The 19,799-nt window shown below is 29.6% G+C and overlaps 3 protein-coding genes across 3 annotated transcripts in view; 2 read left to right on the top strand and 1 right to left on the bottom strand.

Moving 5' to 3' along the window:
• Window positions 1–12,016, bottom strand: part of LOC123299624 (reversion-inducing cysteine-rich protein with Kazal motifs) — a 37,773-nt gene extending 25,757 nt beyond the window's left edge. The window contains exons 1-2 of the mRNA XM_044881890.1: window positions 11,880–12,016; window positions 6,210–6,262 (exon numbers count right to left, since the gene is read on the bottom strand). Coding sequence (XP_044737825.1) covers window positions 6,210–6,262; window positions 11,880–11,979 — 153 coding nt within the window. The 5' untranslated portion in view covers window positions 11,980–12,016. The remainder of the gene's footprint in view (window positions 1–6,209; window positions 6,263–11,879) is intronic.
• A 1,846-nt stretch (window positions 12,017–13,862) lies between these two features.
• LOC123299884 (trichohyalin-like) lies at window positions 13,863–17,085 on the top strand. Its single transcript, XM_044882288.1, has 8 exons — window positions 13,863–13,883; window positions 14,096–14,708; window positions 14,976–15,090; window positions 15,228–15,398; window positions 15,514–15,879; window positions 16,192–16,365; window positions 16,604–16,733; window positions 16,872–17,085. The coding sequence occupies exons 1-8, from the start codon at window positions 13,868–13,870 to the stop codon at window positions 16,940–16,942; spliced, it is 1,656 nt and encodes a 551-aa protein (XP_044738223.1). The 5' UTR covers window positions 13,863–13,867; the 3' UTR covers window positions 16,943–17,085.
• Window positions 17,086–17,744: 659 nt separating this feature from the next.
• LOC123299883 (jmjC domain-containing histone demethylation protein 1-like) overlaps window positions 17,745–19,799 on the top strand; it is a 37,567-nt gene continuing 35,512 nt past the window's right edge. The window contains exon 1 of the mRNA XM_044882286.1: window positions 17,745–17,927. Within this exon, the coding sequence (XP_044738221.1) occupies window positions 17,883–17,927 (45 nt within the window). The 5' untranslated portion in view covers window positions 17,745–17,882. The remainder of the gene's footprint in view (window positions 17,928–19,799) is intronic.

The following is a 19,799-nucleotide window of genomic DNA, read 5'->3' as shown; positions in this document are numbered from 1 at the left end:
ATCCCCCGATAATTTTCACAAACTATAAAAAAAAACACAAATTATGTATATTTACAACTCATACATAAATAATTGGTCTAACACTCTTTTGGTACAACATAATATCGTCGATACATTTGGGACGGTAGAATCATAGCAATCCAAGTAACATTTGTTTGAAAATAAACAAAATGTTGGTGTTATAGTTTTCAAGAAATTACTGATTTTTACTAGTTAATAATTATAGTAAATATTTTGATTCCAATTTATGATTTACACGTTAAAATATCAATTCTTTAGTAGGCAAAAGTTGAAATGTCTTTGGAGAAAATAAGGACAAATAGCACATGCATGAGCAGGGTTTTTCATGCGAATATCTTTACTTTTAGGACAATGATACTTGGATCATTATGGTTCTACGATCGTTACATATTACATACTGGTATATATCGCTCTTAACTTTATGGGTTGTTTATTTATTTTGTTAATAAAAAAACCCTCTTTTTTATATAATTTAAAGGTTAAAATGGTAACACACTGATATATAAACAAACATTGTATGTAGTTCAAAATGTTCAAATGGCGTTAAATTATTTATTTTCAAATGTCAAAAACTATAAACACTCGTTCTTATACCAAAAACAGCAGGATATATTTATTTTATTTTTTTGGATATATTTATTTATAAGTAATTTGTTTTTTTTTTTTGGTAAAACCGCTCGTGTAACAAAAATTTATAAATTATTTTGTTTATGATATAATAAATTTTTTTACGTTTTTTTTTTTGTATTACTAATTGAAAATTGGAAAATCTTTTCTGTTACATTTAGAATTAAATCATTCAATAGAAACACGGAATTCTAAATTATTCCAGTCTGAATCGCACCAGCCTATCTGTGAAATGGATTGTGTGATTAGACTGAGATCACTTTTCCATAATAAATTTTCGGGGTACTTTCTCAAATTGCATCGTTGTGAAATATTTCATATTAAAAAACCTCATTTACTTTTATTAATAAGCCATTATCAAGGTAATATTTTGTTAATTTATTGTTTTTAGAGAGAAAAATAAAATGAAAATCTTTTCTAATGATCTACGTTTAAATTTATGTCAAACACCGTCGCTCACTTATTTTATTATAATTGCTTGAGCTCCTGTAACCTTTTCTCTTTCTTTTTAAATAGCAAAATAAATAAAAATAAAAACATCTTTTTGATGTTTCATTTTCTAATATATCTTCATAATTCATTATAGTTGAGATGAATAATTTAGCTTTTCCGGTTCATTAGTTTTATTCTTTTCTTATATCACACGGGTCTTTTAACGTCAAGGTTTGTAGATAAAAAATAAGCATCTTTAATATTGATAATCATTCCTTAGACTTTAAGATGTACTTCATTTTCTCTTGCATTACTTTTGACTAAATTTTGGAAATTTCGCTATGACCAACATATCGAAAAAATCGTTGTCGTTTTCTTGAAATAGTAACAATTTTTTTAAGAGAAAAAACAGTTGAAATAAGGAAACATAATAGTATTCTGCGTTTTAGAAGTATTTAAAGAGACTCACGTTTCAAATTTTGAGGATGAATTGTGTTCGAACTTGGAAAAGTTAGTGAATATTGATGCCTAAAGATTTAGAGAAAATCACTTATAGAAGAAATTCACATACAAATGCCAGTAATTTCATCACTTTAAATGTATTTTATGGAAAAACGAGTGCCCTTTGCAATAATTTTCTTAATAAGAAAAATTAGCCTTATTACATACTTTTAAAATTACTTCTATATAGAATTTATATGTTAAAAAAGCAAACTTGAAAAGCTCAAATCTAAAAATTTTACCTGCTACTAAAGGTATTAAAAAATTTAGCTGCTACTAAAGAGCACTAATCAGAATGCAAATATATCTTTCTGGAGTGTCCTTAACGAAAGCTCCAACGAAAGGTCTACAAAAAAAACAAGCAAGCAAGATTAAGATCCGTGAAAAATGAAAAACGAATTACGATTATCCATGTGTGATCTTCGGAAGTTTGTCTTTACTCTAGTCATCACTGGAACATTCCAGCCACAGAAGCGAGGCAAAATCTTTCTGATTTATAACATTTATTTTAAATGAATACAACTCCTTTTTTGGAACATAATCAACTTTTTTGGTAATTATAAGCCATGCCGTTCGATTTACAGAATATCTTATAAGAAAATAATTTTTCTTCTTGATTTTAACCACGATCATGTCTGACATATGAGCCCCATTTTATGCAGTTTTGTAATTAAAATTATACGAAGCCAAATTTTATCAGTTAACAGAACAATATAAACTCGCTGAAAATAGACACTGAAACCAATTAGTGTAAACACATGTAAGCATATTAGTAAAAAATTTCTTAATTTTTAAGTAGTTTTTTTTTTAGTAGATTGTGAAAGATGGGAATCAATCTTAATATGATGGTTTTCTAAGAATTATCATTTTATTAGACGTCTAGAGAGTGTTGGAGTGAAGCTGACATTGAAAGGATCATATTTTAATAGTTTAGTATAAATAATATTATGACTGATGATGACATAAAGTGGATATGGATACTACGACTTACGAGTCTCTAAAATAAATAAACTTTTTTTAAATGTTTGAAACATAATCCGGACATCCTATTCACCACACAATAACACTTTATAACATTTGATTTTGATACAATCGAAAACAATTATACATATTAAAATTAAAATTCTTAAGAATTTTGTTAGCGCCATGGAGAAAAATGTTGGTTTGTCAATTCAACATTTGTGTGAATTAAGAATAATTAAGTAACACAAATGCAACTATGAAAGAAACACTCAATTTACCGTAGAGTCTCAGTAATCTAAACATTCAGTAGTTCGACATGTCCATGTAATTAGATTTCAACCTTCAAAAAACCATCTAGGGGCGGTAATAATTATAATAATTATTAAATTAATAACTGAGATGGACGTCGTCCATATTATTTGTGGCGATCCCTACCAAGCGCGGATCGAACGCTGGGGGCACGATGGACATGCCCATAACCCTTATGAACTTCTCACGTCACAATTATGATGCGCCTTAAAAAAGTACAGTTTAAAAAAATCAATGAGTCTTGCGTGATTTCGCTGTTTCAGTTGGGAGTTTTTCTAATTAAACCAAAGTTTGGTGTATCGATATCGAGACAGTAAAAAAAGTGATCGAAATGCACGAACTATTTATAAACGATAGTCAAAATACCGACTCTGGATATAAAAATGGAAAAGAGAATGTGAAAACAGTTCCGCCATACCAGAGTCGGTAGCTCATTTCAGTGAAGCATGCGAAGATTTGTATCCTAACATAAAAATTTTCTTACAAATATTGTCAACTCTCCTGGTCAGCGAAGATACCGCAGAGAGATCATTTTCTACTCTTCACAGAGTAAAATCTTGGTTTCCGGACACAAAAAAATGGGTATTCTTAGTTTAACGTGTGTATTATGTGTATTTGTGTTTCTGGCTGTGGCATTTTAGCCCCTAAACGTTTGTTCAGCTTGAATTTTTCGACGTTTTATGGGCATTTCTCATCTCTGCAGCTATTCCAAATTCGGATAGAGCTTTAAAAATTTGTATATAAGTTTAGATAGTACATAAAAAGTGCCTATTGAGGCTGTAAATTACTCCGTACCTCCACCCCTTTTTGAGATGGACTTACTTGGGCCAGCCTCTCTTTGACGACCTCTCCGACCTAAAGTCAGTCGACGTCAAAGCGCTCCTGCTGTTCTTAAACAGCTCCAAATGGTTTTTGGAGTAGTGGTCGGGGATGGACCAACCCTTTTTCGGTATCACAACGGACCCTATGGTCTAAGTGTGTCCCACTCCAAGGCAGCCACTCTAACCTAACCTAACCCCCTTTTTAAAGGGGGAGGGGTAATATTTTGTAAATTTTACTTAATTAATGTCATCGTTTACTCTATCAAGGTACTGATTAACATTTGTGTAATCTTATTTTATTTCTAATCAAAGATTTTTATAAAAATGTGTTTTTATCGTGTTTCCTTTCATCTTAAAAATGTTTGTTTTTTTCCTACAAATCTTACATATAGAAAAACATAAATGCCTAATTTTTTTCAAAAACATAAATTTATGATTTCACATAATACACATAAAATATTTTATAATATGGTTACAACCCATAATATGTAATAATATTATTCAGGAAATAATAATAAAATAAAATACGTACACACAATGTTACATTGTTTATTAGGCGCCTCACACTCAATTTATTATCAGTTTGGTGGTCTGCCTCACTGCTTCCCTGCCTGCAGCCTGCCTGCCACAGTCGCATCATTTAAATTAATCATTTACGAACAACAACGAATTAATTAAGTGTATAAAAAAAAATAAATAAATAAAATTGACAAGAAAAAGACAAATAAATTTTGTTTTATTTAATCTTTCAATGACAATATGTTTCTTTTTTTTGTATACTTGACAAAATATTTTACAAAGTTTTTATTTAACTTGAAGGTTAATACGAATAACATATGTGATTTTCTCATTGCTTCCACCATTTTTGATGTACATACCTTTTTAGTTTTAAATTAAAAATTTTAATAAATAATACCCTAACAAGGGCAAGCTTTTATTGTACTTAAAAATAGAAAACAATTAGTCTATGAGTCACTCATACATGACTATTTGTAAAAGCTTGTGGTTGTGACATCGAGCTCTCAAATGGAAGGGCCGGTGTTTGATTCCAAGTAAAACCCTTGAATGAGTAGAATTTCTATAAATAGTATTTCTTAAAGCTTTAATGAGATAGATTCTTAGAATTTCTCAACAACTGACAATTTTATTTTTAATTATTCTAAAGAGGGATTTTTTTGAAATGACAAATTTTTCGTTTCAAAATCATTTGTTAACTATTGTTTATCATTACATACAGATTTAGGCTTAAGCGTAATATTTGAAAAATTTTAGAGGCCTGAAATTTGAGGAGGTTGTTGCTAAGTTTGAGCTTAAAAACTTTTTTCTCGAGAAAAATTTTCATACTTATGGACCTGGAAAATGTCAAATTATCGCGGCAAGCTTAAAATTGATGAATAAACATTGAGGGCGATCAGACGCGGATTATGGCGCAACGGGGGTGGGGGAGTGCAGGTAACAAGGAGCGGTAATTTTTGGCTAAAGAGCTCCCAAATGGGTCCCAAGAAAGATTTATTCATTTATTTAAAAGAAAAGTATCCAACCATGGCGTAGGAGCAGAAAAAAAAAGCTAAGTTTGCCTGTGGGGATGATCTTTTTTTGATAAGGGAAAATAATTGAATAAAATAATGCAAAATTTTGTCAACTCTCGAAAGAACGAGAAATATTTGTCTGATACCCTAAAATTTCCCCTAAAATTTCTCTAGTTTGTAGTGGGAAAAATTATAGCTGCATTTTTTTTTTGTAGAAGTAAAATTTGTTAGCAATGATCTTCACAGAAGCCTCTCAAAAAGACCCAATAGTTTAGAGCCAGTAATTTTTAACTCCTCTAAAAGTAATATTAATTGTTTTCTGATTAGTTCTATTATATTCTCTCATATTAATATCCGTTTATTGAATTGATTTGAAATATAACATTTAGCACGTAATTAACGTAATTTAAAATTACGTGCAATGTATATAATGCCAATTAAACAATCTATTGTTTTATTATTATTATTTTTTCTAATTTTTATTTTTCATATGTAAAACAATTATAATATATTTTTTAATATATTCATATTTTTATATTATTTTTGAATACGTGATACCATGTTTAATGAAATTTAATTTTTTGTATTTGGTATGTGTAAGTGATAAAAAGTGTTGTTCTATTGTTTTTACGAGTTTCCTTATTTATTTGAGGACCTACCATTGAGGTGTGGTAACTATAGTAACAATAGTTTTCAGTAAATTTATTCATGATTTTAAGTTAGACGATTTAATTTAAATTTCAAGTGATAGTTCAAGCGAAAGCAAAACCATTTTCTCGGAAATAATAAAGTGAAGTGTACTTAAATATCAGGACGTCCTTGTAAAAATTGATGAGTCGAAAATTGAATGGTTTTCGATACCTCCAATAATACCTTCCAATTGAAATTCATATAATTATATAAGTATATTTTTAACGAATTTCGGATTTAGTGAATAAAAACACAAAAAGGAACTTTTGTAAATAAATACAAAATAAAATAAATAAAAAAATTAAAATTAACTTACCTTTTTACAAATATTTCTACATGATCCACTCGCTTTTGAACAACAGGATATTTCTACAAAAAAACGGAAAAACAATACAAAATGTAAATAAATAAATAACTCAATATACCACTTTTTATATTCTTATGACAACACGAAAAATTGCCTGGAGTATTCATAAATATTTGTATAAATTATTCTTTTATTTTAATAATATTTTATACAAAAAATTATTGTTATAAAATAAATATCATTATCTTTTTATCTGTATTAAATATTATGTTTCTATTTAACTCTTATATGAAATATTTTTAATCCACTTCCGTCTTTCCCAGTGGCGAATTTAACAGGTGAGCAAAAGAGCATTTGTCCACTGATCCTAGACAAACTCCTCCGTGCTCCTTCCTTTCCCCAAGGAGGAGGAAGCAGCTGGAAGGGGATTACAAAAATGTGAATTTGTCAGTGCTCAATAAATTGATCTAAAATATTTTCTACACATTAATTTATTCAAACTCACCACTTTCGATAAAAACTAGAGATTACAGCATTAAATTCGATGAGGGGGGCCCTGAAACTATATTTTCAGAGTCCCAAGGAAAATTTTTGCCCACTGGGCTTTTCCCTTAAATCCACCACAGGTCTTCCCCTTCTCATTTCGCCCTTATGAGTTCGTAGTATACGTGCTACAAAGTTTTTTTGCAATATTTAGGTCTGCTTATAACTGCCATATTGACTTCTTAGCGTCATTAGAAATTTCAATACAAAATCTAGGCAAAGTATAGAACAGTCGTGGGCAATGGTTACTCTACAGAGCATCTCAGCTCTCAGTGGTAGCAAGTACTACCACTGAGTATCATCCAACTCATTTCGGCACATAAATACAGTACAGCATCCATTTCACTTCTGAATATACCTTTTGCTAAAAGACACTCAGAGCACAACAGAGTCAAAGCCTGCCCACCAGTGGTATAGAATGCGTGGTTTATACACTTTATCGGTAACATATGCACATTACTTACAGGGTATGATAAAAATATTTATGTCTCAATGGATTTTTTTGCATTTTTTTTACAACATTTTATCCAATACAATAAATCAACCGAATATCTGTATTTTTTTTTTGTAAATACAATATGATGTTACCTAATGATTAATATCATTTAAAATACATGGGTTCTGTTTGTTTTTTTATTTTTATAAATAATTTTTTATACCAAATATAAAAATACATTCCACAAATATATAAAAAAAAAAATGTTAATATTTTTTAACAAAATCTTTTAAAAGATAATAAATCTTCATAATAAATGTTTTAACCATTGAGTCGTTTCTCTATAACTAGGTGTCCCCAATAAAAATATTACTTAAAGTTCAAAATAGTCACCTTAAAAATGATTAAAATTTTTGTTGGGTAAAAATTTATATAATGATTAAAGAATGATGGCCTAATAGTCACACTTGGATATTAGGCCGCCCTGTTATACGGAGGAAGGTGCCGAAAACGCAACGAAATTTTCAATTTTATGATTCAGTGACCAAATGTTATGAGTAAGATCAAGGCAATCATGAAATTCGCGACAGTTTTCAAATTAACATTTTGACAATCAATTTATATGTAAAATTTAATTACAAAAGGTCATTGCATATTGGAAGAAACAGTGGAATGCCAGAACTTTTTCCTTTCTTTTTAGTGCCCAAAATTGTTTATAATTTTTTTTCGTAGAGCTATCAAGTAATATTGAAGACTTCAAATTCGAAGCAGGGTTTTTCTGGTCGGACATTTGATAGTTTTAAACATTTGTTTCGTAAATTTAATAGTATTTCGAACAAAAGTTTATTCCTTTCTAAAGAAAAACGTTGCTATATAAATTTTCTTCTTTCTCTTACAAGCTGCGAACATTATCCTAAATTAAGCCCATTACGTTATTTAATTCCAAAAATCGTAAAAAATTTCGCATTCTTAATAAGCAGGTCTCTATTCTGTATTTTGAGTATTCAAAAGGGCAGACTATATTCTGTAATTTATTCTGTAGTGGGTCCACCAACTCATGTTGAAAATTGTATAAATTAATAATATTTAAAGCCTTTAACATATTTATTAAACAGAATTATTCTGAAATGTCTGTTCACAAAAGTATATGTTTTTTGTAAAATTGGCAACGCTATTTAAAGTTAACGTTTTTTTTTTTTTTTATAACTTTTTTATAAATTTAAATTTCATTTAAATGTCACATAATAAAATATATATTATTTCTTTATATAAATAAAGTGATTTAAGTCACATTTAAAATAGACTGACTTTTAAGTCGCATTTATTATCCCCATCCATTCTCCAAATAATGTGTTCAGATGTTTTGAATAGAAAGTACAATTATATCGAAATTTCCATAGACACATGCGATAATAATATTCAGTGATCATTATTGATTTTAACGGATGAAAATAAAATTTAATTTAATTTAGAAAAAAAATTAAATATAAAAGTTTCTTGAATATCCCGTGTTCCCTATTAAGCTAAAATTATTAGTGTCCGATCGAAGCTTCGACTTCGGCTCCGGCTTCGGCCACCTTCGGCCAAAAAAACCACCTTCGGTCATACATTCGGCTTCGGCCTGAATTCAGACGGTATACCGTCTACACGGTATACCGTCTACACGGTATACCGTCTACACGGTATACCGTCTACACGGTATACCGTCTACACGGTATACCGTCTACACGGTATACCGTCTATACGGAGACTATACCGCACACGGTATAAGGGCTCGACGGCATAAAGAGTATACCGTGAAAAAGTATACCGTGTACGGTATAAGGGCCCCACGGTATAAAAGGGCAAAAATAATTTCATACCGCGTCTAAATAGACCGTATACGGTATACCGTCTATACGGTATACCGTCTATACGGTATACCGTATACGGTCTATTTAGACGCGGTATGAAATTATTTTTGCCCTTTTATACCGTGGGGCCCTTATACCGTACACGGTATACTTTTTCACGGTATACTCTTTATGCCGTCGAGCCCTTATACCGTGTGCGGTATAGTCTCGTCCACGGTATACATTATACAGATGAGAAAGCGTATTCTACAGAAATGTAACATACCGTGTGCGGTATACTCTCGTCCACGGTATACATTATACAGATGGGAAAGCGTATTCTACAGAAATGTAACATACCGTATGCGGTATACTCTCGTCCACGGTATACACAATACAGATGGGAAAGCGTATTCTACAGAAATTTTTTGCCGTGCGAGGTTTTTAACCGCACACGGTAAGCTATAACACACGGTATGCGTTTATACAGAGATTTTCAAGCCGTGCGAGGTTTTTAACCGCACACGCAATTAAATTAAATGCAATTAACGCAATTAAAAACTGCAATTCACATATAAATTTTTCGATTGAATATTTTTTCCTCCAAAAATCCTAGTCTTTCTCTTTCAACATTAATTTTTCTGGCTTTAATACCTTAAAAAGATTTTTATAGAATTTAGTTCCAGTTTATTTTCAAAATATTTGAACGAGAGCCATAAGTAGTATTCTGCGGAGTATTTTACCGAGAAAAGAGGATAGCACCACTTTTCATCTCTTTTAAGGGATCATACCGAGGGGAACACATGAACTAGGTACACTAACTTGTTCAATTCTCATAGCCTTTAAGCTCGTAACATCTTACAAATCAATTTTTAACCCCCGAACCAAAAAAGAGGTTATAAGTTTGACCGCTATATCCTTCTGTCTGTGTGTCTATCAATGGCATCATAGCGCCTAAATGGATGAACCGATTTGTATTTTTTTTTTTCGATTGAAAGGTAAATTAATGAAGAGTGTTCTTAGCTATGTTTCAAGTGAAAATTTTGCATTCCGTACTCGGAACAACTAAAAAACAGGCGATGATCCTCAAAATCGGCTCAGTCTGGAGAAGGTAATCTCTAAGCAAAAAGATAATTTAATGGATAGTGTTCTTAGATACATTTCAAGTGCGAGTTTAGAATTCCGTACCCGAAAAACTACTAAGGTTGCATTTAAAAACCAAAATTTTACACTTAGTTCCTGATGCTTTCAACGTTCACTTGTTTGTACTTAAAATAAACTTACTCAAAATGATACAAGTACAATTAATTTTTCAACAGGCTTTTCATTTCATTATTTTTAATACCCATGATAATATTTTGATGAAAATTATTATAAATATTAAATAAAAGCCATTATTAATATACTACATAGATAGTTTAAAATAATATTTTGACAAAGATGTTAACCAGATGGTTTAGTTTGTGGTTGGGCCCCATAATAATATATCTCGTATTCGTTTATATTAAATTGCATATAGTCATATAGTTTAGTTAGTCGTCGTCACATATCTTAAACACTTAAAAAGTAAGTGACACACTTGTTATAATTTAACTTGTCATAATAAATATTAAAATGCAATTTGAGTATGTTAATCATTATTACATAAATTTATGTCAATTAAGGGAAAAAAATATGGGGATATCTGAAATAACTTGGTGGTTAAATACATTCGTGGTAAATTTCAAGGGGTGAATATACTTATAAGATAGTTTTTCTTGAATTCAAAGACCATGCTCAGCGGAACAAACTTGTATTTGTATGGGGTGATGATCTAAAATTCTATAATAGCCCCATTTGAAGATGACTGACACATCATCTATACAAATTTTAAAGGACTTCTAGACATGCTAGAAAGATGTGGTTTTCGATATTTGACGCGGAATTGCTTGAAAAAGTCCCCAAAATTACATATTTCAATTCTAAACATGCTGGGAAAGATGAGATTTTCACCAATCGACCCGAAATAAAGTCAATTTAACAATTTAGTTCGAAAATCCCCTTCCATACATCACAACCGTTCGGAAATGGGAAAAACTTTCGTAAAACTACCTTTTTTTTCTGTGACGCCTTGCGAGCAAAGTGATTTTGGTAAGTTGGGTGTGTAGGTGCACATCTTACGCAGACATAAAACTTGACCTAGGTTTACAAGCTCAATGAAAAGCTCACTCTACTCCATAACTGGTAATAGATAGATGAACGCTTTGAATTAGAAAAATGATATTGATTAAAAAAGTGTCATTTTTTGTTCGAAACATTTTTTCGCGAACCGTACAGTTTAGACAAAAACGGACTGAAAAGTTTTACCCAAAATTGTTTTTTCGTAACAAAATTTGTTATTTCGTATAATTGTTTCTGCGAAATCTATTAGGTTTACAAAAAAATGTTTGCGTATTTATAAAGAGCAACTTTCTAATTTGAAGCGTTCATCTAATGTTTGTCAGTTATGAATCAGAGTAAGATTTTAATTGAAACATGAAAACTTAGATCAATTTTGATACCGGTACAAGATGTGTCTCTCTTTGAGACTAACATTTTTCGTTTGAAGGATTTTCCTCGATTAAATTTATTTATTGAGTTTCAAGCATATGTCAACTTAAAAAAGTCACTCTGTATATGAAAGCGTCTTATTATTAGAGCGTACAAAAATCTTGCTTATCACTTTGATTAAATATAGTCATTTGCCTATGAAAATGAATAATTGTTTAATAGACAGTTAATTTTCGATTAAAAACAATTGACAATTCATTTTCAAAATTCGGGCAAGAATCTTTTTGCAAATGGCATGAATTTAAAAAAAAATAATAATAAAATAATTTTAAAGAATACCTTGAGCCGTAATTTGAATGATTCCATAAGAACAAAAAACACATATTAATATAATTAAATCACAATGGAAAAACACTCGTTTTTTTCGAAATGAAAACATTATTTCACTTCAGAAAAACTACCAAGTAAAAAAACACTAAAATTTCACAGATAAAAAACCATTTTTACTCCAAAAGAAACCAAACAAAAACACTTATAAACTAAAATTTTAATGCAACAATAATGAAGCGCCAAAATTATTTCAATTTTTTAAACAATAACAATGGGGATACTCTAGTGACTAAAGCCATCTGGATGTAACTGCTGTGTGCCGTGAACAACGAATATTATTGGTCTATGTTGTGTGTTAGTTATTATATCTTCGTAAATTCAAGTGTTGAATATAAGCGATGTAATAAATATATTATCTCTCGTATTCGTTTATATTTTAAAAGTTTAAAATTACATCTACGATTCCTCCTTCAACATCGTTTCACCGATACGTTCGCTCAGCTCTGACACTTTAAAAAACGTTTGTTGCTTATTATTTATGCAAAAGTTAATCCCATTTTTTACAGTTGTGTAAAATTTAACGAAGTGAAAAATTGATATAATTTATTACTCAAACTGTCTTGTACCTTTATCAACGGAAACGGTATTTCGAATTACAAAAATTACCATTATTGCTATTTATTTTCAAGTAATTTTCAAAAATTATTTTGTAATTTTTAGTCCATGTTTGGATGAATTCATTTAAGCGGTTAATTGTTTTTTAAATACCAACTAAAATAGTAAATGAGATGTGGGTGATATCCTGGGGGAATTTCTTTTTACCGACGTTTGACGTTCAATTGCTCCGGAATATAAACTTTTCATACCGGATTTTAGTCGATATCTCTATTTGTCTAATCGTTAAATGAACCCAATTTTTGTACTTTTTGAGTTAAAATTCCTCCATTTATCGAGTTTTGACAAATTCCGAAATAAAATTTTTTTTACGATTTTCTCGATTTTTCGAAGGGGTACCCCTTAAAAAAATTATAAAAAATCGGGAACAATTTTTTGTCTCCGATTGAGATAAAAATCATTTCCTAGAGTTATTTTAACCCAAAAAATACAAAATTCGAGCCCGTTTGATGATAGAATGAGTAATTTCTATGATTTGGACTAAAATCTTATACGAGGTGCGGCATTACGGAGGAATTTCTTTAGTCGATACCTCAGAAACATTTTTCAATCACAAGATCAACCAAAGTTGCTTTTCTAAGGATTGTTAAAAGTACTAAGATTCAAAAAAACATGTAAAACCAGTTCATTTGACAATTAGATGAATATTTTTCAAGATATCCCTAAAATGCTTCGAAATTTTAGTTTTTATACAGGGTTTTTGGCAATATCTCAAAAACTATTCACTTTATCGTTAAATAAACCCGATTTTTGTATTTTTTGGGTCAAAATTGCCCTATATAAAAAGTTTCATCAAATTCCGAAACCAAAATTCTTTCATGATTTTCTCGATTTTTTTACAGGGGTACCCCTTAAGAAAATTGTAAGAAATCGGAAACAAGTTTTTGTCTCCGAATTGGATAAAAGTCATTTTCTAGAGTAATTTTGACCCAAAAAATACAAAAATCGGATTGTTTATTCGATTGGAAAAGTATTTTCTGAGATATCGACTAAAATCTTGTGCGAAGAGTGGTTTCCCGAAGCAATTTCAATCGATATCTCAGAAATTCGGCGTTCAATTACTCACATACTAAATAATTTAAATGCATTTAATAATTTTTAAAACTAGGCAACTTTTATTACACATACGATATAGATTTGCCCCAACATCAAAATAAATGCTTCTAATAATATTATTATTAAATCATTATTTATATGATATTACCTTGGTTACGTTTTAGTCATCGACCATGCACTGTAAAATATTATTTTATGTTTTCTTTCCAGGAAAAAACATTTTACATTTGTGTTTTTATTACATAACATAATATTTTTAAAAGAAAATGACTTTCAATGCATGTAAGTAATTTAAAACATCCTTTACAATATCAAAGTAATTTATTAATTCACTTTAATCAATTTTCTAAAACATTCTTTCTATATTTTCAATTTTTCTGTGAAAATCGTCAAATCTATCATGATTACGATGTTTAGCGCACAATTTCCCATAAAAATGCCTATTTTTGGCCATGTTTTTGGGTTACTTATTGAGCAGCGTGAAACTTTTTTAGTAGGTACTATAATCACTCGCCCTGGCTGTAAACGAGAATGGCATCCAAATATTCAAGGCATTGGTCCACCCGAAGTCGCCTTAGTATGTTCCAAAAATGCATGGAAAAGTATCACCGGTCACATAACCGAAGCAATAAATATACAAGAAGCCCAGGAACGTGATAAACAAATAAAACATTATCTGAAAGAGAATTCGTATGAAATGAGAAAGAATTGGAAAAATTCTGTAGAGAATTTACGAAAAGAACGTTTACGCCAATTGGAAGGTAAAAAGGAGGTTGAACGTAAACAACAAGAAGAATATTTAACACGATTATTGGAACAAAAAAATGAAGAACGAAAGAAATATGTGGATCGGATGAAAAAACAATTGTTTTATCAGCAAGATGATACGAAAAATTTAACTAGTGGTTTAATGTTAACTGAAACTATCTATGAACGTGATAAGCAAAGAGAATTCAATCAGAAAATCGCAAATCTAGATAAAGATGATAATGATGAATATATTCGTAAGCTGGAAGAAGATACACAAAAATTCCATGAAGAGGAGAAAGCAGAAAAGCAAAAGCAATTGAAAAAGGATCTAGAACTTCAAGCAGACATCTTAAAACAGTGAGTGCATATAAATTTGAAACACCTTAAAAACGCTAAAAAAATGTTGTAAAATCCGAGGCGAATCAGCGTTTACGCCACTGTACGGACATGCGTGTTAGCTAACGAGATATCTAAAAAATTACAAATTGAAGTTTTCGATTCATTTTAATTAAAACTCATTCAAAAGTTTGTATCGGAAAAAATGGAATTGAAAATCAAATTCATTCGCATTATATCCTCGCTTTTTTCTACACACATTTTAATAGCATATTTTCATGTTTCTAGAATGGAAGAAAATGCACAACAACGCGACAGGACCAAACAAATCGAAGAGGAAAAGAAAATTTTAGAATTAATGGCTGAACGATTTAGAGAAATCGAAAATCAAGAAAAAGAAGAGGTGACGTGTTTATTCTAAATTCATAAAAGTTAACCAAAATATTTTCCCTAAAATGAAAACAAAAAAAAGTTTGCAAAAAATCGTTAGCAAATTACTTCCCAATTTGAAAAATTAATAATATTTTTTCTATTATTTAGAAATTGAAAAAGAAAAAAATGTCAAAATGTTTATTAGAAGATTCAATACGTCAGCGAAAAGAATATGAAAAACGAATGCAAACCGAAGACGAAGAAGATGATCGTATAAACCAAGCGTTCTTAGCTACAAAAGCCCGTATATCGAATGTATTGCGAAGAAATTTGAATAAAGTAAGTAACAAGCAAAATTATGATTATAGATTTAATCGACTTGAAATATTATTTCGAATAATTCGCGTATTTAGATATTGAATAGAATTAGTAAAATTTAAATTTGCAATTACAGAGAAAAAAAGAAAAATTGAAAATTATTGAAGATATCGGAAATGAAGTATTTTCACATTTTAAATCAACGGAAGAACGTGATCAAGAAATAATGGAAAAAGTTATAGCAGAGAATAATGCCAAATTGGATGCAGACAAAGCAGCGCGTGAAGCACATATTCAAAAATTAGCCGAAGAAAAACGTCAAGCATTTGCAGATTATCTTGTAGAAAATGAGAGGAGACTTGATCAAGAACATCAGTTAAAACTATGGGAAAAAATGAATCACATGAAAAATGCTCAAGTTTTTGATGAATTTATAGCAAATGAAAAGAAGAAACATTTAGCACGACAAGAAAAATATAAAGTGGATATACTTAAGCAAAGTGTAAGTACCTACAAGAAGGCATTTTGTAGGCTGGGTAGAAAAAGAGGGTAGGAATCAGGTGTGTTCGTTGAGGGAACCTGTGAAAACTTCCACATGAACTCGTAGCTTCCAAAATAACGACTTTATATTTAGTGTCTGAGCTGCAGTCTCTTACGCCCAGGCGATATGATTATTTACTAATGTCACCAAACCGTTTTCCTGTCATTTTAATTCCGACCAGATGATTCTATTCCGGTTATTTTCACTTGATAAAGTCAGATTTAATCGCGTTATTTCTTAGATATTTTAGATGAAACGTTGAAATCTTTTTAGGAAGAAGATACTAAACGAAGATTTGATGCTGAAGAAAAAGATGTCGCTGATTTCCGTAAAGAATTGGAACGTTTTAAAGAAAATGACATACGGTTTATAGCTTATGCAAATAAAATTATTAAAGACAGAAAAGAAAATGGCAGGAATACTTTACCCTTGGAACGCGTGCTTAATGTAAGTAAATAATTATAATTAGCTTTTTTCATAATTCAAGGTTTAAGTAAAATATATGACAGCAAGATATGGAAAAAACGTACACAGCACTGTTCGGAATGTCGGAGTTCGATCCCTGTTTGATAAATCAAGTTCCCCAGAGCCCACCTTAGTTCTGTATCGTATAAATTTGAAACCAAACAACTATTAAAGATAAAAGCTCGTTCTAATTTAAATTTTTGTGGTTATTTTTGGATAGGAATTTAAAATACGCCGAGGTTTTATGGAATCAGACAGACAAAAAAGGAATAAAAAAATTGAACGGCCTGGCCAAAAACTTAGCCAACAAGGACGACGATATACTAAGCCATCAGAAGATCCTACAATAGGTAGACAAAAAGATTATTTATTCCAATAGATAAAATTATTTTTGTTTTAATTTTTGTTGTAGTTTGAAAATAAAATTTTTTGATTCTCTGTTTGTAGTGGCAATTATTAAATATAATTAATATTTTTCTTATTTTTAGAAGAAATTACCAAGGACGTTAGTCCCTTCGATGAAGGTACTTTAAGAGCAGTAAAACGTAACGAACGCTAGATATAAGTGAATCATCCTCAAATGAATATTTTAAATACACCAAATCGCACCGCCATAGTGCCCAAAACAAAACACTGCAACAAAGAATCAACGCTGATGTAATCAGTAAGTTTTTTAGACGTGGGTTTGCGATTTAAAATCGAGTCATAAGGTTTCAACAATTTTGATACTCAATTTTTTAATTATCAGTGTCGCTTGTGGTCGAAATTCGACCAATTGTGTTTGTAAAGTGAGAAATAAATAAACTTTGCTCTATGTTTTGGAACTTCTACTTCATATAACACACAATAAACATGGCTCCCTCCTTTTCCTTCTCCAAATTTTTATTCTATGTCTACGTGAATGCGGGACCGTAATAAATACTGAAATAATGGAATGTCAATAAAAATTTAATCGAAGTATATTATTATTTTAAGATTTTAGATAAGAATGATTTAAAAAAAATATAAACAGATATCTATATCTTATTATTGAAGTGCAGTTAAAATTCAATAGATGGCCTTGTATGTTAAACCATTCAATAAAATATCTAGATGGCATTTCAAATAATGTTATTTAAAAAAAAAATAAATACAATAATAAAAATAATTTGGATTAATTTCAAGCATAAATTTTATCAAACAATTGAATCGATTGCTGATTAATTCATAACTAATAAAATAATAATTAAAATACTTAAATTATTATCCAAAACATTGTTGTTTGAAAAACATGTTATGAATATAGTGGCAACCCTGCATTATGTTAAATTTGGTATGCAGCAAGTCGCGTCCATGTCGCGTCATTCTTAGAGTAACAAGCATTGAAGGTGGATGTGAGATATATAATAAAATGTCTGTACTAAATTCGTAAATTACGAAACATATTTTATTATTATAAAAAAAAAAAGTTAATCAAATTTGATAATCATATAATTTTCAATTCTACAATCAAAATTGCAATGGGAGATTCAAATCAAACAAAACGTCAACTCACCAGGCAATTGGTCAGTGCTATTCTTGATCTTACAATAATTTTTATATTATTATTATTAATTTTTATTTAACTTGCATGTTTGTCGCCATACTAGAATTATATTTCAGCACGTTTTCTCATCCATTACCATTTATTAACAAAAACAAATTCATGAAAATTTATTGATAAACATTTTTTTTTTTTTTTTTTTTGAAATATTAACATGTTATTTAATTTATTAATCATCATTTTTAATTAATCCATGTAATTATTTAAGCACAATAAGTTGACACTATTATTCCAATTGTAAACAATAAACATTGAGAGGGTTTCACAGACAGACGAGTTTTTTGTGTTATAATGTGCAAGATCTATATCTCATAGCTATGTAATTACTGTTTCGATATTTTTTTTTTTCATTCTAATTTAATTAAAATAATTAAAATTATTGATGATAACTGATTCATATATAACAGGTTTTAATTAGAATTATTGATAGTGTCTCATCTATTTTTTTCCCTGCAATGTAAATATCGAATTTTATTAGCAAAATTGATTTGATGACTAATTTTTTTCTTTACATTTTTAATTAATATTTTTTGTCGTTATTGTAAGTCTATAATTTTCCCAGAGGGAATATTTTCTGATTGTAATTTTTTTTTCTTTTGAAATTTATTTTTCTGTATATTTTTAATATATTCTGAGCACGTATTTCTCGAGTTTGAAAAGGAAAGATGTTTCGATGTTTTTTTAATCGAATTTTGTTTCGTAAAAAAATAGAACTAGTTGACAAATTGTTTTAGTAATAATTAATTTGTCGTAAATGACGATCGTTTTCAAATGGCCGATCGTAAACATTTTTTTGTTCGATTTTAATGCTTTTGTTTCTAAAAATGAGGTCGAGTTTTAAAGTAATTGGTTTTTTGTTTGTTGCTTTTTTATAGTTTTAATATTTTATTCAAGTTTATAACAAATGAGATTTTTGTTCTATAATTTAGAGTAAAGTTATTTTTTGCAATTATAATTATTGAAATTTATTTTCATTATGCTTATTTTCAATTTATTTGTTTCCGGCGTGATTAATTGTATTTATTAAGAGACCCTTGAGCCTTTAGCAAGACAAAAATTCTAATTCTTTTTAGTTTGGAAGATTGATACGTTTGATAATAAGAATTTTAAAATTTTAACTATGACTCGAGTGTCGAATTTATGGAAATCGAATATCTATTTCGAATTTTGTGTTTCGACGTTTTTTCTTGTCTAATCTAAATTAAAAAAACGTTTCCCATTGTGTTATCAATGATTTAGTGCAAAATCTAAAGGGTTTCGGCAAAATCATCGAATTATAATAATCAAAAGATTCAGATTCCATTACTTCGACACTCAGGACTCAGTTTAAATTAACATTTACTTTTTTAACAAACGTATCTTTGCCAATTCTGCGAAAATCAGGTAAAAAGCCTCATTCAGCATCTTTCAGCCTTAGTTACTATTATTTCCACTTTTATCAAACTTTCAAACTTGTTTTATTAACTCCCCGATTAACAAAGAAGGGTGTTATAAGTTTAACGTGTCTGTGGCATTGTTGCTCCTAAACGGGCGAAGCGATTTTGATTTTTTTCAAGGTAATTTGATTGAGATTGTTCTTAACTACGTTTCAAGTGCGAGTTTAGGATTCCGTACCCGATGACAACTAGAAAAAAGTTCATATTCAATCTCAGATCAGATCTGATATATTATACTTTATTAGGGCCGAAATCTCACTTTTGTAAAGTACGGCACATTAAAACCTTGCTTTTTCGTTAAAAGATATAATAAAGAGATATATTTTACAACTTTAAATAACTACGTTTTGACCTTGCGATCTCATCTAGTTGTGAATACTGATCGTAATAATAAGAAG

This window comes from Chrysoperla carnea, chromosome 5, assembly GCF_905475395.1.
Source record: "Chrysoperla carnea chromosome 5, inChrCarn1.1, whole genome shotgun sequence".
Lineage (NCBI taxonomy): Eukaryota > Metazoa > Arthropoda > Insecta > Neuroptera > Chrysopidae > Chrysoperla > Chrysoperla carnea.
Note: the sequence above shows the minus strand (reverse complement) of the source record. Positions and strands in the feature narration are given on the sequence as shown.